This window comes from Rhinopithecus roxellana, chromosome 19 (genome assembly GCF_007565055.1).
Source record: "Rhinopithecus roxellana isolate Shanxi Qingling chromosome 19, ASM756505v1, whole genome shotgun sequence".
Taxonomy (NCBI): Eukaryota; Metazoa; Chordata; class Mammalia; order Primates; family Cercopithecidae; genus Rhinopithecus; species Rhinopithecus roxellana.
The window spans coordinates 40,221,816-40,246,330 of record NC_044567.1 but is presented as its reverse complement, the minus strand read 5'-3'; the positions used below and the strand labels follow the sequence as shown (position 1 = coordinate 40,246,330).

The following is a 24,515-nucleotide window of genomic DNA, read 5'->3' as shown; positions in this document are numbered from 1 at the left end:
CACCAACCAAGACAGGGAAGTGACCCAGCTGGGGGAAGGGAGTCCGGCTTTCTCAATGGTGAGACTCAGGGTGCCCCCCACCGTGACTCAGAGACCCCTCCAACCCCCTGGGGACCTCCACAGTGTCTTGCTGGGTGAAGCCTACCTCTGTGTTGCCGTCTGTTGGGCACTAGAACTACCTGGAGCAGAAGGAGCTGGAAGGCTCAGGGCACCAGGTTTGACCCAGGGCCTTTCCCGGAAGGCTGGGGCCTCACAGCTGCCCCTGGAGCAGAGCTGCCCCTGCCCACTGCACTCCCAGCCTCCCGCACTCCACTCCCCACATGGGAAGATGGGAAGAGAAACGTCATCTCAGCCCCCTTCCCCGGGCACCCGGGTCCAGGGGAAGCCGCCCGGCAGACAGGCCCTCTCCTCAACGTTTCAGCCTCTCAGGAAAACGCTTCTCATCAGCACAACACTTGAGGCCACGCAGCTGGAGGGCAGCGCAGAGACAGGAATGATACTCGGTACCAGTCCCTTCATCTAAAATTTGAATTAAAAACCAACAGGCTGGGTATGGTGGTTCACGCCTGTAATTCAACTTTGGGAGGCCAGGGTGGGGTGATCACTTGAACCCAGGAGTTTGAGACCAACCTGGTCAACACAGTGAGACTGTCTACAAAAGTAAAATAAAAGTAGCTGGGCATGGTTCCCCACTACCAGGTAGTCCCCACTACCTGGGAGGCTGAGGCGGGGGGAATCACTTGAGGCTACGAGTTCGAGGCTGCAGGGAGCTATAAATGCGCCACTGCACTCCAGCTTGGGCGACAGAGCAAGATCTTGTCTCAAAAAATAAAAATTGGGCCGGGCGCGGTGGTTCGTGCCTGTAATCCCACCACTTTGGGAGGCTGAGGTGGGTGGATCACGAAGTCAAGAGATTGAGACCATCCTGGCCAACATGATGAAACTCCGTCTCTACTAAAAATACAAAAATTAGCCATCTTAGTGGTGCACACCTGTAATCCCAGCTACTTGGGAGGCTGAGGCAGGAGAATCACTTGAATCTGGGAGGCAGAGGTTTCAGTGAGCCAAGATCATGCCACTGCACTCCAGCCTGGGCAACAGAGACTCTGTCTCAAAATAAATAAATAAATTAATTAATTAAATTAAAATTTAAAAATTAAGACAATAAAAAACAAAATCCAAGAGATGTCACGATCCAGAGGTGGCCCCAAATGCAAAAGGCCCTCCACACGTCCTTGTGAACAAATGAAGGACTCAGGAATGAAGGAGAAATGAACGAGCAAATGAAAAACCCATCAGGCAGGGGCTGGGAAGCCGGGGATGCCCCCAGCCGAAGGTCACACCCATGTCTCTCTCCTTTTCTGGCCATAAGGAGTGTCCCAGGCCTCTTCTATCTCTGTGGAGGTCACCCTGTGCATCCTGCTGGAGACCTTGTAAACATACTTAGTTAGTAATTTGCAGCCGTTTCACTGATAAAAACACCTTTTCTGTGGCCAGAACGCCCGAACGTGTGCCACGGCAGAAGGCTTGGTTTCCCCACATGGCCCCGCGCTGCTCCTGGGAGCCGGCTCCTGGGGGCTTCAGCTGCGGTGACGGAGGTGTGGGCCCCCCAGGACCTGAGATCCACAGCCCCCCACTCTCAGAGCCCACCTGGCCAGCTGAGCTCACATTTGGGTGACGTTCTGGAGTTAAAGCCCAGCTGAGTGGCTCAGCTGTCAGCACCCTGCAGCCAGTGTCCCCATCGTCCCTGGGGGCCACTGCTCCCACACAGGCTTTGGCGAGGCCCCCAGAGCTTTGTCCTCAGCATGGGGCCTGGCCAACAGCAACTCATCATAAGGGACGCGGCTGTCATCCTCGGCTCCTGCCTGCAGCCTCACCAGGAGGTACCTGGGTCTCACCTTGGCCCAGGAGCAGGCCCTGGGAGTGGGGTGGCCACTGAGCTGAGCCTGAGTGTCCAAGACAAGCAAGGCTCACAGTGACCTAGGGGGCGGTGGAAGCCGCCCCTCCCACCCCGCTAGGCACTGTCCCTGCTGTGCATTTCACCTTCACAGAGGCCTGGCCCTGTCTGCAAAAGAGGGAAGGCCCAGCAGTGGTTCTGCATGACCAACCACGACCCAGGGACCACACTGCCCTGTCCTGTGCTCTAGATACCGAGCCCAGTGCCACACACAGCTCCAGGCCGAGCCTCCAGCTCTGATTCCAACATCTTGGGGCCCTTTGGGGCCTCCCCCTATGCCCCAGGTCCTCAAGCATGATTTGCATAGTCCCCTGAAGCCACATTTGCCTGGGCCCTGTCCCTTAGGGGCATTTTCCTAGCCTCACCCCCGAGGTCCTCAGCTCCTCCCAGCTTGGGGCCCTAGTCTAGGCCTGGACCTGGGAACCTGGGGGGTGGTGAGCGAGAGGGACTCAGTGGCCTGCACCCCCTGCCAGGCGGGGAACCCACACCAGATGCAGGACAAGGCCCATCTCACACACATCCCTGGTCACCAAAGCCAGCACGGGGACCAGGGATGATGCTACTGGAAGGATAAAGACGTAAAGACAAGCACAGGCCTTGTGTCCAGGGCAGTGACTTGGCCAGCAGCATGGTGCTGGGCACAAGGACCTGAGCCCGGCCAGCCCCTCCTGGGGGAAGGCAAGCCTCAGGCAGGGTCTCGGAGCAGGCCTGGGCAGCCAGCAGCACCTCTGTTCCACAGGGGGCTTCCCAGGACCCCAGGCACGGGCCAGCAGCCGCTGCGGCCAGGGAAGTCCTAGCCATGCTGCAGGTGGGAAGACAGGCTCAGGGACGATGGGTCTACCCGGCGCAGATGCTGGGACAGTGTGGCATGGCAGTCCAAGCTACCCCAAAGCCCGGTCCCAGGACAGTGCGGCCTGCTCGGGGACCCTTGTCTCCCACCAAGCATTCAGGCGTCACTTCGGACCTCCCAGCCCAGTGAGTGGGTGTCCAGCACTCACTTCTTGGTCAGTGTAGACAGAGGTGGAGGGAGGGCTGCCCCCCGAGGATTCAGGGCAGGTTCTGAGCTCACCGGGCCAAGCTGACCTGGGCTGAGCACCAGGCTGGGTGTGAACAGATGCCCTGGGCCAGTGGGGGACCTGGTACCCTCTCCTGCCCTCCCCTGCCTGGGACCTTCCCCAGTGCCCCCTTCCTCAAGGGTGGGCCCTGTCCATCCCCATTTCTTGAGAGCTCCAGGCTGTCACACATAGCAGGGAGGGTAGGGCTTCCTGTCCCTCTGGAGTCTCCCAGCCGTAGGGGCACACTGGCGGCTGTGGGCTTCGAGTACCTGCAGGGCCGGGGCGGGGCCCTTGGAGCTCCTCCCAGGGGGTGAGTTCTGCTGAGCTCCTCCTACGCCTGGCCAGGAATGGCGGGGGGAATTCCCTGTGCTTGGGACTGGAGCCTGAGTTTCAGGGCCCAGGGCAAGGCAGGGAACAGGAACTTGGGGGTTGGGCTGAATGCTGGGAGCTGCGGGCTGAGTGCAGGGGGGCTGCCGGCTGAGCGCAGGGGGGCTGCGGGCTGAGCGCTGGCGGGCTGCGGGCTGAGCGCTGGGGGCTGAGGGCTGAGTGCTGGGGAGCTGCGGGCTGAGCGCAGGGGGCTGCTGGCTGAGTGCTGGGGGCTGCCAGCTGGGGGGCTGATGGCCAAGCTTCATGATTCCCTGGTCAGCCTGCACGGGCTGGAGAGGAGGTGGGAGGAAGAGAGCCAAACCCACGCCTGGCTGCTCTGCGGGTCTAGGGCGGCCTCCAGCCCAGGAGAGAAAACAAGGCAGTCACTCAAACACTGAAACAACGGCCTCCTTTACTGACAAAATGCAGCCACAGGTGCTCAGCCATGTGCATCTCAACCACCGGCCTCTGCAGGGGGCAGGTGGGCATCCCCGTGGGCCTCCGGGCCACGTCCAGCCTCTGTCCTCTGCCTTCCGTTCTTCGGCAGTGTTCCCAGCATCCCTGGTCACTTGGTACTCGGCGCGGGCCGCCTGTGCTGCTCCAGCAGCTCCTCCAGGTGGTCGGCCCGCTTCACCGCAGCCTGCAACACAACTGCAGGGTCAGGCCTGCTCCCAGCCCTGAGGTCCCGCAGGGCTGGCCATGGGGACTCACCTCGTGCTGTGTCCGGAGGCTGCTCACAGCCTCCTCCTTCCTCGCGAGGGCCGTCTTCACCCTGTGTGTGGCAGGTGGTGGGCTTCAGCGTGGCCCCCGCCCCATGGCCCCAGACTGGCCTGCAGCGCACAGGGTGCCCGGGGCAGCCGCCTGGTCAGCCTGGTCCCGGCCCTGCTGACCACGACTCCTGTGGCTGGCCAGGCAGCTGTCCAGGGAACCCACCTGCTGTTTAGTCAGGACCCAACACAGGCCCCTGGAGTGTGACCCTGGCCACACCTGGAGAGGTCTGGTACCCAAAAGGGGGTGGGAAGCCTCGCCCACACCCGCCTCTCAGCCCGTGGCAGCAGGCGGCACTGGACGGACGTAGGACCCCCGTGGAGGGAGTTCACTAGGAATCTTAGAGCGCCTGGCTCTTTCAGCGTCTGTCCACCCAGCCCAGGGTCCCGGGAGCTGCCTCCCTGGAGAACTCGCCAGGCCTAGACACGATCCACTCAGGTGCCCCAACAGGGATGGCCAACACCCTGGACTAAGCGCCAAGGAGGAAAACAGATCCAGGTCTCCAAGGCCCCAAAGCCTCTACCTAGAGGGCCCTGTCTCTGCATCTCCTGGACTTCCTCAGCCACAGCCTCCTGGGGCTTGGAGCTGCAGGGGCCCTGCCTGCTCCCCTGCCCCGCCTCCATCTCCAGCCCTGCAGCCCCCGACACCCACCTCCGGTGCACTTCCTCCAGCTCCAGCTGCTGGCGGGCCTGCAGCGCGGCCAGCTCGGCCTTGGCCTGCCGTGTCTCCTCCTCAGAGGCTGCCAGCCGGTCCTCGAACTCCTGGCGGATCACCTGGGCCAGGTTGCTACGCTCGCTAGAAAGCCGCTCGTTCATCTGGGTGGGCACAGGAGGCAGTGAACCTGCTGCCAGCAAGTGGCTGCATGCATGTAGGACGGGCCTGGGGGTGCCCACTGCCCACGTGATACCCGCCCACTCACGGCCTGCGTGTCCTCCAGCGCCCGCTCCTTCTGCCGCACGAGGCCCTGCAGACGCAGATTCTCACCCTCGGCCTCCCCAAGCTGGCCCTTCAGCTCCGAGCACCGCTCCTGAAGCTTCCGCTCTGACTGCTCCTGCTCGGAGAGCTCTGCCTCGTACTTGTCCCGTAAGCGCTTGATGCTGGCGTTTTGGGGAGGGCAGGGTCACTGCAGCCCAGTCACACATGGGTCCTTGCACCTTGGCTCCCGGGCCTCCCCAGCTGGCGACCCAGCCGTGTCCCACGCGTGGCGGGCGACCCAGCCGTGCCTCACGCGTGGCGGGGCCTCACCGACTCTCAGCAGCCTTCTCACTCTCTTCCTTGGCCAGTGCCACGTCGGCCTCCAGCCGGTGAATGACCAGCTCAATCTCCTTGTCCCGGCCTTTCCGGATTTCTTCCCTCAGCTCCTGCTCCCGGTTCAGCAGCCACGCCTCCTAGCGGGACACACGCTGCCTAGGGGGCTGCCACCCGGAGCAGGCCCGCGGGGCCAGGGCCAGCCTCAGGGGGTCCTGGGGGGCTCCAGGTTCTGAGCCACAGTGGAGTAAGGGACCTTCCCCCTCTCCAGGCTCCTGTCCTGGGGTATGCTATGTCCTGGCGTCAGGACCCATGTGGGCACAGGTGTACCAGAGATCGTCATGATGCACAGCCCAGGGTCCCCTCCCTCAGAGACCCACAGCCCATGACGACCTGAGGTCACCATCTGCTACCACATGGGCTGGGTAAGTCGAACTTGCCATGTTGCTGAGGGCGGGGCCTGGGCCCCCAAGCCCAGGCAGTGAGAGCCTACCCTGGCAGCCTCTTGGAAGCCTCTGGAAACTCCCATCGAGTTTCACGTGCCCAGCCCTGGGTCCCACAGGCCTGCGTCGGGAGCATGCTCCTGGGCCCGGAGGCGTCCACTGCCACAGCCTGCCTGGCTACTGGGTGACATCCCAGCCCACCAGGGTGTGAAACCAGGTGATGGGCATGGTCAGCCTGTGCTGTGGCCTCACGGCGGGCATGGGTGGTGAGAATGTGTGTGTGGGACTGTCACCGAGGCAAAGTCCACCCCTGCAGAAGGCCCCAGAGACTAAGGGGGGGCCCTGTTGTGCGTGTGCCCCTCTGTACATCTGAGTGTCGGTGGGCTGGCCATGGGGCGCACAGGTGGAGCAGCCCCTAGCGAGGGGGACAACACCTGTTCTCGGACCACAGAGGATGCGCCCCAGGCACCCTTGATCCTTCCAGAGCACACACAAAATATGGGCTGAAAGCAACATACTAGCATCAGCTCAGACGACAACCCCAAGTAGCCAGATGTGACTCCCAGAAACGAGACCCCGGGATGCCACGGCAGCGGGGCCCACCTGGGGCAGCCCCCAACCCCTGCCCACCGGGGTGCTCAGGCCCCCACCTCCTTCCTGGCACAGCCGGCCTCCCATGCCTGCCTCTCCAGCTCCAGCTGCTGCTTCAGGGCCTTCAGCTCCATCTGGGGGGTGGACATTAAGAGGCTAGTCAGTCCCACCCTGCCCAGACCCCCGGCCAGGCCCAGCACAGCCTCCCGGGCCATAGACCTGGTGCCGGCGCTCCTGCTCCTCCCTGCCCTTCTCAAACTCCGCCCTCAGGGCTCGGGTCAGCGCAGAGCTGCTCTCCTCCAGCTGCTGCCTCAGCTCCTCCAGCTCCGCCCGCTGCCTGTGGCCAGGGAGGAGTCAACAGGTGAGTGGTCATAGAGGAAGGAGTCAGGAATGAGAGAGGTGAGCGGGTGAGGGGTTGGGTGGGAAGGGTCCCTGGGAGAGGGCATGGTGCCCCCGGGCGGCACCTGGCTGCCTGCTGGCCCAGTCGTTCCCTCTCCTCGGCCACCTCGCTGTACAGCCGCTGCCGTTGCTGCTGCAGCGCCCACTGCTCCTGCTCCAGGTGCTGCTGGAACCTGCGGGATGGTCAGGACTGACTTTTGGGGGGTAGGGATGGGCAGTCCCAGGATCCACCCACCGCAGGGGCACAGGCCAACCACCGACCTGATTCAGAGCTCACGAGCAGCCCTCTGGGGCCCTGTCTGGAACCGGCCCCTCCCCCTCGGCAGCTGAGGCCCCTCAAAGCCACCGCCTGGGGCCAGGCAAAGCCACGAGGACCTTGCCCATCAGCCAAGCTCCGTAATTCCCTGAGCTCCAGGCCCTCGTGGCACTTTGGGAAGTGGCCATGGAGCCGCGTCTGGGCTCCCTTTTCCCTCAGCCTTTGTGCCGGCCTCACCCTGTTCAGCGTTGCCCCATGAGTATGGAGGGCGGGAGGCAGGTGCCTGGTGTGGCCTTATCCACCTCCCCTGCCTCCGGCCTGAGGGAGCCAGGTGCCTGGCTCCGTGACCTGAGTAAGCTCGTGCCAGGGCCTCGTCCTGACCCCACCTTCGGGGAGAAACTGGGGGACCAGCCAAGCTGCATCTGGGGTGGACCAGCCGTGACAGGCAGCAAGGCAGACAGGAGTAGGTGGCTTCCAGGCTCTGTCCTGGTGGCGCAGACAGTGTGGGAGGGGCTGCCACTGGTCCCTGTGGCCCACAGATCCTGACCACCACTGGGCACGTCCCCGGTCCCCAGGACTCAGGATGCAAGAGCAGGAGTCACCCCTCAGACCCCAGGCCAAAGGAGTGAATGAGAGAGACTGTCCCTGGGCCCCAAGGTCAGAGCTGGAGGGGCCTTGAGGCCGCCTATCTACGGGTCAGCTGCTCTGGGGCCAGTTCTGAAAGAGTGGACGTCTGGTGGGGGTTCCGAGCCCTAACGTTGGGAAAACACCCCTGCAGAACCTGCAGACCTCGGCGGGCGTGGCCTGCAGACATAAGCCCGAGGACACTGGCCTGGCTGAGGAGGCTGGGCCCCTCCAGGGCCAAGTGCCCTGCATCCTCCCTGGATGCTGCACCAAGACCCTCGCCCACCTCTACACGGGAAACCCACTCCGACCTTCGAGGATTCCCCGACTCCCCACCCTGAGGGTCCTGGCCCCACCGGCCTGGGGCCACCACCCACCGCTGCCGAGCACGCTCGCGCTCCTGCTGCCCCAGCGCCTCCTTCTCCCGCTCCAGCTGCTCCCGCAGCTCCTCGGCCTGGCGCAGGCAGCGCTGCGAGGCCCGCTCGTCCGACTGCAGCAGCTCCGCCTCATGAAGGCTCTTGAGCCTCCGCACCTCCTGCTTGTGCCTGGCAATCAGCTTCTGGATCTCAGGCTCCAGGCCTGGGGGCAGGGCACTGGCTAGGGCCATGTCCAGCCGGGTGGGCCCGGGAAGCCCAACCGTGGCACAAGACTGGCCTGTCTCAGGGCCACAGGGGACCCCGCCCACCCAAGGCCTCCTTGGATGCAACCCGAAGCACAGCTGAGTCGAATGCCCAGGAAGTGGGGAAGAGGCCCCCCACAGGGCCACAGCGCCTCCCCTAGCCTGCGGGGCTCAGGATTCCCCGAGACTCGGTGCTCCCACTGACGGCTCCCAGGCACCCTGACAGCAGGTGTCCAGAGCAAGAGGACCAGGCCTCAGGGAGCCCTGCACACCACCCAAGGGTCCGAGGCCCCTTGAGACCCCAACACCCACCAGCCTCCTGCCCCATCCCCCTGCCTGCACCTGCCTCTTCCCGTAGCTCACTCTGCTTCCCGTGGCAGGGTCCATGTGCCACAGTCATCCACAAACTCCCGATCTCCCCTAGCCCAACCCTGAGGAAGTGAGGCACTGAGTCCCCTCATTTCAGTCCACTGCCTGGGTGCTGGGGGCCCGGCTAGGCTCCTGTGTGGAGCCCACCTGCCCCTAGGATCACAGCAGAGGCCACAGGGGAGGACGTGACAGGGGCAGTTGGGGCATGAGTGTTCACCTCTGCCCAGGAAGGTCTCAGACTACATGAATGCCTGAAATTATGGCCCTCTCAAAAGAAGCCCTGGCCGCAGCACCCACCCCACACCTGGCCGGCTCGGGGGAGGGGATGGCCCACCTCGGACAGTGACCTCCTTGATCTTCTTCGTTTTCTCACTGATCCACTTCTCCCGGCGGACTTTCTCAGTGGCACTCATTAGTTCTTTGAGTTTTTTAATCTCCTGTGAGCAGGAGAACAGGTCAGGAAGAAATGATGCGAAGACACCCCCATCCCTTTGCCACCCTAAGGGCACAGGCAGGGCTGGGCTTCCAAGTCCACCAGCACAAGGCTGGGGCTCGTGGGTAGGTGTGCTGCCCCGAGACACACACGCCGGCTCCAGAGAGCCACGGCTGCTCTCCCCAGCGCCGGGGGCCAGGCTGGAGGCCCAGGCCCACCCAGTCACACACCTTAGTGGCCTGAGAAATGGGAGGGCAGCCATCAGCCTGCAGAAGCCCTGCCCCAGAGAGGAGTGCTACTGCCTGTCGGGATGGCCCCAGAGCCTGCATTCTTCCACGTGACCGGCAGTCCTCAACTCCGGCTGTCAGCCACGGTCACGTGCAGGGATTTTAAAATGCCAGTGCCAAGCCCACTCCAGAGCCTGGGCTCGGGACCATCACTGCCCAAGCTGGTAGGAGGTATAGCCAGGGAGGCTGAGGCCCCCAGGGAGCCCCACACGGTGCTGCACTGATACCTGGTCAGTAGAGAGAGCAGGTCCCGTGGCCCAAGGACCTGGCAGTGGGGCAGGCCAGGCAGACTCCTGGGTCCACGGCGACCGTGCTGTGGCCAGGGAGGGACTGTGCGTCCACATCTGTGACAGCAGGTCCACGGCCCTGCCCCAGAGCCTGGCAGCTAGAGAGGCAGGAGTGGACTAGCTCGGTGCCACGGTGCTCCCCCAGACAGCCCCACCCACTGCTGTGGCCCTGACACTCTGAGGCAGGAATGAGAACTCGGAGTCCAACCCTGTTCTGGGAGCTGTGCCGGCAGAGCCTGGCCTGTGAGCCTGGCCTGGGACGCTGTGCAATGGGGAGCAAAGCCTCACCAGCTCGTGCTGCGCCTGCACCTGGGCCACACGCTCAGTGCATCGCCGGTCCTCCTGCTTCAGCTCGGCCACCACAGCCTCACACTTTTCACTCAGGACCTTCTTGTCTTCGATCAGCTGTGTTGGGGACCAGAAGTGAGGTGGCTGCACCAAGGCCCCAGCCTAGCAGGATCCCTGATGGAGGAGATCCTCCCAGCCTCCGAGGGAGGCTAAGAGCAGCCCTCCCCTGGGGCTGCCCCTCCTAGGTTTGTGGATGGACCCTGGGGCCAGTGGGAGGGCATGTGTGCAAACACGGGCCCAGGCCTGCATCCGCCGTCCTGTCCTCAGCTGGGGGACCCAGAAAATGTCAGAGAAGCCCCAGCCCACCCCTGCAGTGATGTCAGGGTCTTCCTAGGATGAGGGTAGCTTTGTCGTGCCCATCACCCAGCCCCGGAGGAGGCCCACTGTCTGCCAAAGGGTGTTAGGACCACACCAGCCTCACTGCAGGCCCCAGGCCAGACCCCAGGTCAGGACACACCTGTGATGACCACCAAGCAGCCCTTGGAGGCCCCTATTCTCACGGACCCCAGATCTAGAGTTCTCTCCAGAATAGGATCCGACCAGGGCTGCGACTGAGCCGAGGGGCCGGCGGGACACCCCTACTACCCTCACTCGGGGCAGCTCTGGGTAAAGACAGGAGTGTCCTTTCCAGGGCATGGACGGCTGGGAACGGCATGGGAAAGGCTTGGAATGCATCCAGCAGATACCTGTGTGACCTCCAACACAGGAAGAAGCTCACCGGCAAAGGGAAGCCCCTGACTCTGGAAGTCTCCATGAGCCACGAGCTGGGTCCGGGCCTCTGCGGTCCCCAGGCCGCTCACCTGGTCGATGAAGGCCAAGTGCCGCTGGATGGTGGCCTCGTAGTGCTCCCTCTGCCGCTGCAGCTGCCGGCTCAGTGCCTTCTCTGTCTCCTTGACCCGCCGGACCGTGAGGTCTCGCTGCTGCGCCTGCAGGGTGTGGGCAGAGGAGGGAGGCGCTGGGACCAGTGGGCCCGGCCTCGGCAGGTAGGAGGCTAGGAGGGCCTAGGATTAGCTGTGCCCGCAGCGTTACCAGCGCTCTCTGCAGCAGCAGCATGGCCTGCTTCTTCTCCTCCACCTCCAGCTTCAGCCGCATCACAGACGTGCTCACCTCGGACCCCAGCTCCAGCGGCCCGGGCCCCGCCTCCAGCACCCACCCCTGCAGACACAGCCGAGCGTCAGGCAGCAGTGGCAGAGGACAGGGAGGCAGCCAAGGACCTGACTCGATGCCCCTGCAGCCCTGCCCTCCGGGGACAGAGGGGCTGCTGCACACGGGAGCCCGTGGGAAGCCGGAGGGCAGGCGGCAGGCGGCAGGCAGCCCGGCAGAGGCCGTTTCATTGCTCAGTACAGGAAATGGGGGCCATGGCCTCAGGAATAAAACACAAACCATTTAAAAAGTTCTATGCTTCCCAGCTTCCTGCCCTGTGACAATGAGTTCACGTCACTGCTCCATCTAGCCTGGCCGCTGGTGTTCACCAAGGACAAACCGATGGGTGGCCCAGAGGACAGCAAGGCTCCAGAGGCCTGAACTGTCCACACACACAGGCTCGTGGGGGCGGCTCAGGGCAGCGGGGAGGTGGGTGCAGTTTGGGGAATGTGGGCCCTGCCACCTCCACCCTGAGAGAGTCCCGTGGTGGGGGCTGCACAACTGGGTGGGTACATGGTGAGGGACCACCTCCTGCTGGGGACCAGGTCAGGGCTGGCGAGGGACCTCCTCCCCCTGGGGGCCAGGTGGGAGTGGGCAAGGGGCGACCTCCTGCTGGGGGTCTGGCTGGTCCTGCCCAGACTTCTCCATCTCGTCCAAGAAGCTCATGATGCTTTGTAGCTTGGCCTCTGAGAGCAGCGTCCCATCCTCAGCGGGTTCGGGGAACGCACTGAGTTTTCCAAATTTCTCCAGGTTGTCAGCTGTCAGAGAGCTGGCATCGTCCTCCTGTGGGACAGGAGACCAGCATCGGGGGCTGTCAGGGTAGCCTGAGGACTGGGGGTCCCCAGGGACAGAGGTGGCAGCTGAGGCTGGGCTCTGGGAGGGAGGGTCGTGACCAAAGCAAGAAAGAGCCCATGGCACCCCCATTTTCCCAACCCCTACAGCCACCGCATGCTCTGTGTGGATGGCACGAGTGGACAGACTGGGCAGGGCGGGGCGCACACCACGGTCACCTCGCTGGCCCAGGCGTATCTGCCCCTGTGGCTGGCCCTGGGGCGGGGCAGCGGCTCCGGCTCCTTCTCCAGCAGCTGCAGCGTGTGCAGCAGCTCCTCCAGGGGCCCCCTGGATTTGGCGCTGCCCCTGCTTGGGGCCACCGTCTCCAGCTTGTCCCCAGCTGCATCCTGAGCGAGAACATCCTGCAAAAGAGCAGGGAGACAGATGCAGCAAGGCGCAGAGCAGGGAGACAGATGCGGCAAGGCGCAGAGCGGGGAGACAGATGCAGCAAGGCGCAGAGCAGGGAGACAGATGCAGCAAGACGCACAGCCCCGAAGGTGCTGCGGGAGCTCCCCAGTCCCAACATTCAGCCTCTGGAAGGTGAGGCCAGGGCTCAGACCTTCCCACCCAGTCTCTGCAGCTGCTCAAAGCAGCTCCAGCCACCAGGGACTCCTCCCAGCACCCCACTCCAGGAAAACAGGCTGTGCAGCCACCTGGCCCCACCACTGAGCAGCCTGGGAGCCTTGGCTGTCACATCACCCCTCGGAGCCAGAAGCTCTTCTTCTGTAGATGAGGATGCAGGGCCCCCACCCCAGGACATCTGTAAAAACCCAACAGGTCCACCCCAGCAAAGGCTCCCCTCGGGGTAGCCAGCACCATGCATCAGAACAAGAAGACCCCTCCTGGGTGGCCTCTCCGGGCGTAAGTGGCCCCTAGAGCAGAGGAGGGGCTGGGACAAGCTCAGCTCAGGACACCCCTGGCACAGATGCAGCCCTTAAAGCCAAAAACCACGAGGGAGGGAAGGACAGCTGTGCCCAGACCTGCGTCCTGTCCTCTGGAGGCTGCTGTGGTTCTGGGGATGAGCTGGAGGTGGGCAGGCAGCAGTCTCCAGGGCCTGCAGCAGGGAGGCCGGTACCTGCACAGCAGAACACAGCATCATCCCACAGAGAACATCCTGGGGCGGGCAGCGACTCTGGAGGCACCCCTGGGAAGGAGCCAGGCATGGGGGAGGCGGAGGCGACCCCAGAAGCAGAGGAGCTGCCAGGGAGCCATGGCCTTTTAGGTGTGGAGCTGTGGAGGATGAGTGCCACCCCACCCTTCCAGGCCTTCTGCTCTGTAGGGCCCCTATGTCCAGGACCACTTGTTTATCAAGGTCTCGGCACCCTCATCAGGTCAGCTGGAGGCCAAGGCCCCTAACTCCGAGGACTGGGGCTGCCAACACGGGCAGCAGCACGGGAGGCTGAGGGGAGGTCCACAGGGGCTGCACCTCCTTCCCGGCTGCAGCCCACCCCACCTCCACGGGCACAGAGCCACTCTCACCAGCATTGTTGGCCTTGAGGGCCTGGTGGGCAGTGTCGCCTGGTGTGGGGGACAGCTCCTGAGCAGGCCGCCGCGTCCCTGGTACTCTGGTCTCCCTGGGATTCTCAGGCGGCCCACGCTCAGCTGTGATCGCCTTCTGGGCTCTCAGGGCTCGTTTCTGTTGCAGCTCCTGCAGTGGGAGCATCGCTGAGCACTGCCCCCGGGAGAGAACGACCCCAGGCTCCCCAGCCACGCTGCCCTGAGGCTCAGTGTCCCGGGGCCCAGGGAGCCCTAGCATTGGCCCCATGGTCAGGCCTGGGCCATGGTACTGCTCAGAGGTCCCTGCGCAGTCAGCCCGGGCACCTGAATGGCCGCTCGCCTGGCTTGGCGTGCCTTCTCTTCCCGGGCCTTCCTTCTGGCTGCCTCTTTCTGCTGGTGCAGGTCCAGGAGGGTCCCCTCGCCTGGCCGCTGCCGCTGCTCCTGCCAAAGAAGCTGGTGCCACATGGTGTATACATCGGGAAGACAGAATCTAGACCTAGACCAGAGGCTTCCCCACAATGCCCCAGAGTCCCCTAGAGTTCGTGGAATCTCAGGGCCAGCAGGGAAGGTGAAACCCCACTAGGACCTTGAACCTGCCATTTCTCTGCTCTACAGAGGACGAGCCCTGCGTCACAGGTGGCCAACAGTTCCGGCACAGGGGAGACAGCTCATGCCCACGGAGTGTCCTCCGGAGACCCTCCAGCCTGGGACGGACCCAGCAGGCATTTCCTGACACCTAGACCCTGACGACCGCCAGTGAGGACCACCCTGCCCGTCCGCAGGGACCCAGCGTCAAGAAGGATGCTGCACCCAGAGACAGGACCCACGGGCAATCCTAGGCTTTGATTCCACCTGTCCCAGAAACTCAGAGCCCTGGGATTCTGGGCCAGACCCCCTGGGGGAGCATGGAGTGACTGAGGCGCCCACACTGACCTCCCTCTTGGCCTGCAGCAGGTGCTCCAGGCGGGCAGCTCCCACTCGGCGCCGCTGCACCTGGTGGCGGTACCAGCGCTGGATGGTGACAGCGGCCTGGTTCACCTGGTGGATAAACCTGCCCAGAGAGAAGGGCTCAGGGCCCAGACCAAGCCAGCGCCCTGGCAGGAGCCAGCTGGTTGCTGGTGGAAGGTCCAGCTGGGGAAGAGAGAAGCCGGCGGCTGCACACAAGTAGCCCTTTTCACATGGCAGGACCAGCCCGCCTGGACCAGCTCCGCTAAAACCCAAAACCTTTCTCCTGGGAAGGTGTCCAGGGGAGAGGAAACGTCTATCCACGCAGGCCTGTGTGGCCTTATTTACAACCGCCAGGAAGTGGGAATGGTTCAGATGCCCATGACCTGACTACGGTGTGAACACTGGATGGCAGGACCCTGCTCACAGGCAACAGGCCCGGGACTCAGGCCAGTGCAGGCCACAGGCCGTGGCTCCACAGAGGGTGGTCGGAACAGGCAGGGCTATGAGGGAACAGACTGGTGGCTGCTGGCATCAGGGCCAGGAAGGAGCTCGAGGGAAGCCTGGAGGTGCTGGGCCGTTTCCTTATCTTGGTCCACTGTGTCCACAGACAGCACTATACACCCTGGTGGAAGCTCATGGAACTGCACACTTACAATGGGCACCTTTTATTATATACAAATGATACTGAATAAAACTGATTAAACAAAAAAAAAAATCCTTCACCTTGGCTCTCGGGACCATGTGTGGATTCTCTCAGCAAAGGCATTAACAGAGAACCCAGAACGTGTGAGCCCTAGCTCGGGGGCGGTCTGCCCCAGGCAGAAGTAGGGGGCTTTGAGGAGCCACGGGCTTCTGGTCCCCCTTCCCTCATGCCACCCACTGCGTCTACAGGCCTGGTCTCCCTAGCCCTAACTGGGCGGCAGGGTGGGTGACGGCTTCGCCGGGGGAGGCTCCGAAAGTCCAGGCAGGGAGGTACCCCCGCGACTCTCCTGACCAGGAATGACCGTCATGGTCACAGGAGGCTCTGCCCACAGCCCCTCCAGCTCCCCAGGGGCAAGTGGCAGGGACGCAGCCCCCAACAGTCAACGTCACAGGAGGCTCCGCCCACAGCCCCTCCAGCTCCCCAGGGGCAAGTGGCAGGGACGCAGCCCCCAACAGTCAACGTCACAGGAGGCTCCGCCCACAGCCCCTCCAGCTCCCCAGGGGCAAGTGGCAGGGACGCAGCCCCCAACAGTCAACGTCACAGGAGGCTCCGCCCACAGCCCCTTGAGCTTTGGGTGTTGTTGGCTTTTTTCAGTTCTGTATCTTCTTTGCCTTTAATGTTGTTTTAAGTAACAGTTTTACTGAGGTACAATTTTCATACTACAAAATCTACCCATTTTCAGTGTACAAGTCAATGATTTTTAGCAAATCTAGAGTTGTGTGACCATCAGCACAGTGCAGTTCTGGAACGTTCCACTGCCCCTGGAGGAGCCCTCTCTGCCACCCCTACACCTGCCTTCTACTTCCTCTGATAAACCTGCCTTTGCTTGGTGTTTTATGTAAACAAAATCATGCCACATGGGGTCTGCTCAGTCTCAATATTTTAAAGCAACCATTGAATGCAAATTTCTATCCTCGGAGGTGTGAGCCCCCAAGACCCCGACGCCTGCCCACCCCTGTGTTCTGGCCTCAGGCTCCCCACCGCCCCAAGAACGGTCACCTCTCAGCCTCCTCCTCTGTCACCTCCTTCCGCCTGGGCAGGCCCGTGGTGCCCCCAGCGTTGTTCTGGGCCGAGTGGCTGGCACTAGAGACATTCTTTGGTGGCTTCCCGAAGCCACTGCTCTCGCTGCCCTCGCAGGTGGCTGCCTTGATGATGTTGCTGACAGGAAAGAAGCAAAGAGCCTCGTCTCACCACCCGGGGGAACGGCTCTGCCCACAGGCCGCAGGTGCCTGCTCCAGCAGTCCCAGGACTGAGCCTGGAAGGGGTGCTGGCAGGCCGGCCGCCAGGGCAGAGGGGGACAGCAGCAGGTGTGAGGCCAGCTCTCCCATGCCACATCCTGGCCTCTGGACCACCTGTGCCCTGACAAGGTCCCACTCACTGGTACCCAGGATAATGAGCTCTTTGCATTTAAAAAGTTCTCACTAAAGTTACATTGGGAGGCTGGGTGTGGTGGCCCACACCTGTAATCCCAGCACTCTGGGAGGCCAAGGCAGGCAGATTACCTGAGGTCAGAAGTTCGAGACCAGCCTGGCCAACATGGTGAAAACCTGTCTCTACTAAAAATACAAAAAAATTAGCCGGGTATGGTGGCGGGCACCTGTACTCCCAGCTACTCGGGAGGCTGAGGCAGGAGAATCACTTGAACCTGGGAGGCAGAATTTGCAGTCAGCCAAGATCATGCCATTGCATTCCAGCCTGGGCAACAAGAACGAAACTCCGTCTCAAAAAAAAAAAAAAAATTCCATTGAGAAAGTTCCCAAAAGTCACAGGAGTCCAGAGCCTGAGGGACACTTGAGAGACCCCAAGGCCATCCCCAATCCCAGCAAGACCGTGAGGTGGTGGACTTGGGGGCTCCTCTGCTCCGCTCAGCCCACCACTGCTGTGACGCCTTCTGGGCTCTGGACAAGCCCTGGTTTCCTCCTGGGGGCCCCACCCCAGGGTGAGCCCCGGACCTCCCTGTGCCGCCACATCTGGGTTGTTTTCTGTCTGTGGGAAGCTGCCGACCCAAGGACAGCAGAGGGTGGTGGACTCGGGTGGGGGCCCGGTTCGCGGCTGCTCCACGCGGTTTTATGTGCACTGATCATGTGCCCTGGCCGAGGTCGGACCCCGTGTGCACTCACCGTGTGCCCTGGATGAGGTCAGACCCCGTGTGCACTGACTGCGTGCCCTGGCTGAGGTCAGACCCCGTGTGCACTGACTGCGTGCCCTGGCTGAGGTCGGACCCCGTGTGCACTGACTGCATGCCCTGGCTGAGGTCGGACCCCGTGTGCACTGACTGCGTGCCCTGGCTGAGGTCGGACCCCGTGTGCACTGACTGCGTGCCCTGGCTGAGGTTGGACCCCGTGTGCACTGACTGCGTGCCCTGGCTGAGGTCGGACCCCGTGTGCACTGACTGCGTGCCCTGGCTGAGGTCGGACCCCGTGTGCACTGACTGCGTGCCCTGGCTGAGGTCGGACCCCGCAGCCCCGCGGCCTCCCCGGAAGACCTTACTTGAGGGAGGGGGCAGTCTGGTTGGAGCTCTTGAGCGGGGGTGCCCTCTCCGAGGGGGTGTAGCGGTTGTGCACCATGGTGGTGACGCAGTTGCCCATGGCTCCCTTGTTGCTCCTGCCAGGCCGGAAGAGAGACAGGAATGGTCAGGCCTCCAGAGGGGACGCCTGAGATCTCAGAGCCACACTCGCAACACGGGCTGGGCGGGGACAGAGGCCTTCAGTGCTTGCCACGTTCTGGCAGCAGCGTCGTCCAGTGTCCCCAGGCCCCTTCCACAGCCTGCGCCCTGATGATGGGGTCCCTCCCAGGATAGGAAAGCTCAACCTAGGGGCTCCCACGGGGCAGGGGATAGAATCAAGGTGTGAACGCCAGATGTACCCTAGACAGGGGGAGCCGCTGAGGCCAGCAGCTCACAATCAGCTTCCGGAGCAGACTCACAGAAGCGAGCCCCATCCCACACAATGGACGGAAGCCACGCTCCACCTCTGCCCTCCACAGACCCACAGGACGGAAGCCACGCTCCGCCTCTGCCCTCCACAGACCCACAGGACGGAAGCCACGCTCCGCCTCTGCCCTCCACAGACCCACAGGACGGAAGCCACGCTCCGCCTCTGCCCCTCCACAGACCCACAGGACGGAAGCCACGCTCCGCCTCTGCCCTCCACAGACCCACAGGACGGAAGCCACGCTCCGCCTCTGCCCTCCACAGACCCACAGGACGGAAGCCACGCTCCGCCTCTGCCCTCCACAGACCCACAGGACGGAAGCCACGCTCCGCCTCTGCCCTCCACAGACCCACAGGACGGAAGCCACGCTCCGCCTCTGCCCTCCACAGACCCACAGGACGGAAGCCACGCTCCGCCTCTGCCCCTCCACAGATCCACGGGACGGAAGCCACGCTCCGCCTCTGCCCTCCACAGATCCACGGGACGGAAGCCACGCTCCGCCTCTGCCCCTCCACAGACCCACGGGACGGAAGCCACGCTCCGCCTCTGCCCTCCACAGCCCCACAGGATGGAAGCCACGCTCTGCCTCTACCCCTCCACAGACCCACAGGAAGGAGCGGGGACAGGACCAATACCGAGGCTGACAGGTGGGATGGGGAGACTGCAGGAAAGGGGCATCTGCAGACCCGGAGGATTAGAAAAAGAAGGGCCAGCAGAGAGCAACTGGCACGCAAGGGAGGGTCCAGGCATTGTGGGGAGGGCGGGCGAGCAGCTGGCAGGTCCCATACCCCCAGGGAGGCACACGGTTCTCCCACAGGCATGGACAGGCTCTGAGGCAAAGGGGACAATTTGGCTGCTTGGCAAAGCCCCTTCCTCACTTGTGTCACTAGCATCCACCCTGCCCTCGCCAACTGGCCCTGCGGGTGGGGCAGAAGTGGGAGATTCACCCAGGACAGATGCTGCCACCCCTCCCCAGCAGTGCAACTGGGCAGCCAGGACTCGAACCCTGGGGCGGGCTGGGGGTTTGTCTCTGGAGAGACTCAGCCTGCGACAAGGGTCCCACAGACACTAGTAGGTGGGGATACCCGACAATGCCCTGCTCTCTGCGCAAGTGCCCCGAGGTGAAGCCACCAGGCGACAGGCTTCCAGCTCACTCCTAGGACCTCCCTTTTAACAAGAACCACCAAGACATCTGGGCAAAGACCAACATGTCAGAGGCCCAAAACCAAACCAACAGAACGTGATGGGAATGAGGGCAAGCAGAGAGTAGAGCACTGCACGAAACCTGTGCTTGGCACCAGCCTGCACCCGGCACCAGCCTGGCCTGCACCCGGCACCAGCCCGCACCTGCACCGGCCCGCACTGGGCACCAGCCCACACCCAGCACCAGCCCGCACCTGCACCGGCCCGCACTGGGCACCAGCCCACACCCGGCACCAGCCTGGCCTGCACCCGGCACCAGCCCGCACCTGCACCGGCCCACACTGGGCACCACCCCACACCCGGCACCAGCCTGGCCTGCACCCGGCACCAGCCCGCACCTGCACCGGCCCGCACTGGGCACCAGCCCACACCCGGCACCAGCCTGGCCTGCACCCGGCACCAGCCCGCACCTGCACCGGCCCGCACTGGGCACCAGCCCACACCCGGCACCAGCCTGGCCTGCACCTGGCACCAGCCCGCACCTGCACCGGCCCGCACTGGGCACCAGCCCACACCCGGCACCAGCCTGGCCTGCACCTGGCACCAGCCCGCACTCACAAACATTCAACAGCTGGTTCTCAGAGCGGGGCTCATTTGCCAATTTGGGTGGTGTGAATATTCCTACCAGGACTGAGTTTGAGCTGCTCTGCTCAGGAATGAGCAGCATGTCATGTATTCATAAATGTTTTCAAGAAAACTCTAGATGGCCGGGGTGGTGGCTCACGCCTGTAATCCCAGCACTTTGGGAGGCCGAGAGGGGCGGATCATGAGGTCAGGAGTTCAAGACCATCCTGGCCAACATAGTGAAACCCCGTCTCTACTAAAAATACAAAAATTAGCTGGGCATGGTGGCGCACGCCTGTAGTCCCAGCTACCCAGGAGGTTGAGGTAGGAGAATTGCTGGAACCCAGGAAGCGGAGGTTGCAGTGAGCCAAGATCACACGCCACTGCACTCCAGCTTGGGCGACAGAGCGAGACTTCGTCTCAAAAACAACAAACAGACAAAAACACCAGAAGAAATAGCTTGAAAAGATGCTGCTCCTGGGGAGTAGGAGCCACGAGTGGGAGGGGCAGCGGGGGTGAGTGGGAGGGGCAGCGGGGGTAGGGGCAGGAGGGGCAGCGGAGGGGGGGGTAGGAGAGGCAGCAGTGAGTGGGAAGGAGGGGCACCACATTTTAAGCCTATGGTGCTGTTTGACATTTTGGTTGTGTATGCACATGCAACTCTGATAATACTAAGGTAAATTTTCGGGCCAGGTGTGGGGGCTCACACCTGTAATCCCAGCGCTTTGGGGGAGGCCGAGGAGGGAGGGTTGCTTGAGCCCAGAAGTTTGAGACCAGCCTGGGCAACACAGCAAGACTTCATCTCTACAACAAATTTAAAAATTAGCTAGGAGTGGTGGTGTGCACCTGTGGTCCCAGCTACTCCGAAGGCTGAGCGGGGAGGATCTCTTGAGCCCAGGAGGTAGAGGCTGCAGTGAGCTATGATCGTGGACGCCAGTCAGGGTGACAGATGAGAACTTGTCTCTAACTTAAAAATAAATTAAAAAGCAAGAATTGGAATGGGTGCGATGCCTGTAATCCCAGCACTTTGGGAGGCCAAGGCGGGTGGATCATGAAGTCAGGAGATCAAGACCATCCCAGGGAACATGGTGAAACCCTGTCTCTACTAAAAAAAATACAAAAATTAGTTGGGCGTGGTGGCACGTGCCCATAATCTCAGCTACTGGGAGGCTGAGGATGGAGAATCGCTTGAACCAGGGAGTCAGAAGTTGCAGTGAGCCGAGATTGCGCCACTGCACTCCAGCCCGGTGACAGAGCAAGATTCCGTCTCAAAAAAAAAAAGAAAAAAGAAAGGCAAGAATTCTTCCTGTGCCAACCCTGGCGAATAACCACACGGTCTCTCCCCTGAGACTATTCCTTTGGCAAAGACTAAATGCCAGAGGAAAAATGTGTCCCCAATCCCTTCCACTCATGGGTCCTCTGAGGCCTAGCCCAAGGAGCCCACACTCTCCTTCAAGGCTCAGAGGCAGCTGCCTGGAGTCCATTTATTTTGGGGCTTCCCTAGGCCCCCTACAAGCCTCCTCGGCCAAGGCCCCTCCCCAGGCCCCACCCTCTCAGCCCCATGTGAGCCTCCCCATGGCCTGAAACGCTGTAAGAGCAAAGCCTGGGCCGAGAGCCCCTTATGTGCAAGATGCCACCTGGCAGCCTCCTGCCTGTGCCCCTGGGAATCAGAGCCATTCTTTCACTCACTCACTCATTCATTCATTCATTCCAAAGCACTCGGAACCAGCCATAAACAAGACAAAGACATACAGTCTCCACTCCAGGAGCCTCCCATTGGTGCACGTCGTGGGCACCTGCACAGGTCGTACCTGTTGTTAGCAGTGAAGTTGGGGGCCAGGGCCACGGTGCATTCTTTCCTCCGCGGGCCCGCCGGTGAGTCAAGGGCACTGGAACTCCGGGCATTGGGTGGCAAGGTGAAGCCCCGGGGCTGGTCATCCTGTCAGACAGCTCAGCCCATGACACCGCCCGCACACACCCAGACACCCCGTCCCTTCCTTGCCTCTCCCACAAACAGGAGGAGCCCCTGACTTCCCACACAGGCAGGTAGATATCCCAGGGTCTGCCATGTGAGATGTAAGCTCAACAGCCTCCCTGCAGTGCCCTTTTGCAAAAGCAGTGAGAACAAATTAGGAACCAGGCCATAATCCCATCGCAGAGACCAGGACGCGTGGCCACACGCACCACCTTACCAGGACGTTCCAGGTGGCTCCCTTCTCGCTGGGGGCTGTGCTCAGGCTGGCCGGCCTCTTTTTCCCACTGGGACTGCCCTCGAAGAGCGTCAGGAAGTCCGTGGGCTCCGCTGGCCTGCGTCAGAGAGAAGGCGGCACACAAGGAAAGAGTCACCAGCCAGGAAGCCGATGCTAGGCACACAGACCAGGCAGGTCCCGCAAGGACAGAGGGGCCGAGGGACTAGCAGCAACTCTGTTTCCAGGCCCAAAGCCCCGATCTGAACACCGTGCCTGGCCAGGGTTCCTCAGTGGAGCTGGGCGTTTCTGTCAGAAGCCCCTGGGAGCTTCATCAGTCACACTGATCACAGCTTCTGGAGACAAGGGACTTTTTTTTTTTCTTTTTTCTTTCTTTCTTTTTTTTTTTTTAAATGTTAGTAGAGACAGGGTTTTGGCTATGTTGCGCAGGCTGGTCTCGAACTCCTGGGCTCAAGAGATCCTCTCACATCGGCCACCCAGAGTGCTGGGATTGCACGTGTGAGCCTGCGCACCCAGCTGCCCGCCGAGGGCCTTAAATACCGTGGCTGCCTCTGCTGTCACCCTCTTCCCTGTGAACAAGGAGCCACACACGCTGCTGCTCAGAGCAGAAGGGGAGCACAGCTGCAAGGCATGGGCGGGTGGCCAATCCCCACTGCCCCATGGGAGGCCACAGCTGCACCAAACACAGCTCATCAGTTGGGATCAAAACCGTGGCCTGGCTGAGGGTGGTGACACACCACACACCACACCACACACCACACACATACACTACACACACCACGTAACACGCCGCACACCACACACACAACACACCACACACCATACACACCACACAAACACACCACACACATACACACACCATACACACCACACACACCACATAACACACACCACACACCACACACACCACACCACACACCACACACATACACTACATACACCACGTAACACGCCGCACACCACACAAACACACCACACACCATACACACCACACACACAACACACCACACACATTCACACACCATACACACCACACACACCACACACTACACACACAACACACCACACACATACACACACCATACACACCACACACACCACATACCACACACACACCACACACATACACTACATACACCACGTAACACACCACACACCACACACCACACAAACACACCACACATCATACACACCACACACCACACACATACACACCACACACCATACACACCACACACCCACACACCCCACCACACCACACACACCACACACATACACTACATACACCACGTAACACGCTGCACACCACACACCACACACACACACACCACACACCATACACACCACACACCACACACATACACACCACACACCATACACACCACACACACCACACACACACCACACACATACACTACATACACCACGTAACACGCCGCACACCACACACACAACACACCACACACCATACACACCACACACACAACACACCACACACATACACACACCATACACACCACACACACCACATAACACACACCACACACACCACACACCACACACACCACCACACACACACACCACACACAACACCCCACTAACACACACACCACACACACACCACATACACACACCATACACACCACACACTACACACCACGCACAACCACTTACCACATATAACACACGGCACACCACATACACACCACACACCACACACCACACCACACACACCACATACACACACCACACACACATCCACTACACACCATACACAACACACACCACACACACACCACATACACACACACCACATACCACACACACCACACACCACACACAGACCACACACAAACCACACACACCACACACCACACACATACATACCACACACCACATACACACACACCACACACCACACACACACCACACACCACATATACACACTACACATACACCACACACCACACACACACCACACACCACATACACACACTACACATACACCACACACCACATACCATACACACCACACACCCACACACCACATACACACACCACACTCACACCACACATCCGCACACCAGCTGTCCTTGGCAGTCCCTTGCTTGGTGGGACTCCATGAAGCCAGTTCCTGAGCTGAGAGCGGCTCCTGGAGGCTGCGCTGGACGGGGGCGTGGTGGCCCCTGTTCTTGGTCTTCCTAGGAAGGGGCCACCCAGGGCTCTTGGTGGCCCAGAACTCAGCCTTCACTAGATCCACGGCCCCACGGGAGCACCCTGCTCGCTTGGGGACAATGCCTAGTGGGAGGTGATGCCAGGGCCTCGTCTACCACTCTGGGCTATAGGATGTCCCCCCGGAGGCTGCTGGCCACCACCGGCTCCACTCCCCACAACACCCCCACTGGGGCCATCGAGGCAGCTCCTCCCCAGCCCGCTGGT

General features: G+C 61.8%; 1 protein-coding gene across 1 annotated transcript in view; it reads right to left on the bottom strand.

The window, feature by feature from the left end:
- Positions 1 to 3,770: 3,770 nt before the first annotated feature.
- Positions 3,771 to 24,515, bottom strand: part of CEP131 (centrosomal protein 131) — a 35,215-nt gene continuing 14,470 nt past the window's right edge. Inside the window, 23 exon segments of the mRNA XM_010354272.2 lie at positions 3,771 to 4,018; positions 4,090 to 4,150; positions 4,798 to 4,961; positions 5,066 to 5,243; positions 5,392 to 5,534; positions 6,488 to 6,562; positions 6,648 to 6,765; positions 6,893 to 7,000; positions 8,085 to 8,286; positions 9,030 to 9,132; positions 9,991 to 10,107; positions 10,851 to 10,976; positions 11,080 to 11,205; positions 11,800 to 11,976; positions 12,204 to 12,386; positions 13,005 to 13,099; positions 13,504 to 13,672; positions 13,846 to 13,962; positions 14,455 to 14,572; positions 16,172 to 16,330; positions 17,663 to 17,776; positions 21,681 to 21,808; positions 22,062 to 22,176. Of these exon segments, the coding sequence (XP_010352574.2) occupies positions 3,944 to 4,018; positions 4,090 to 4,150; positions 4,798 to 4,961; positions 5,066 to 5,243; positions 5,392 to 5,534; positions 6,488 to 6,562; positions 6,648 to 6,765; positions 6,893 to 7,000; positions 8,085 to 8,286; positions 9,030 to 9,132; positions 9,991 to 10,107; positions 10,851 to 10,976; positions 11,080 to 11,205; positions 11,800 to 11,976; positions 12,204 to 12,386; positions 13,005 to 13,099; positions 13,504 to 13,672; positions 13,846 to 13,962; positions 14,455 to 14,572; positions 16,172 to 16,330; positions 17,663 to 17,776; positions 21,681 to 21,808; positions 22,062 to 22,176 (2,971 nt within the window). The 3' untranslated portion in view covers positions 3,771 to 3,943.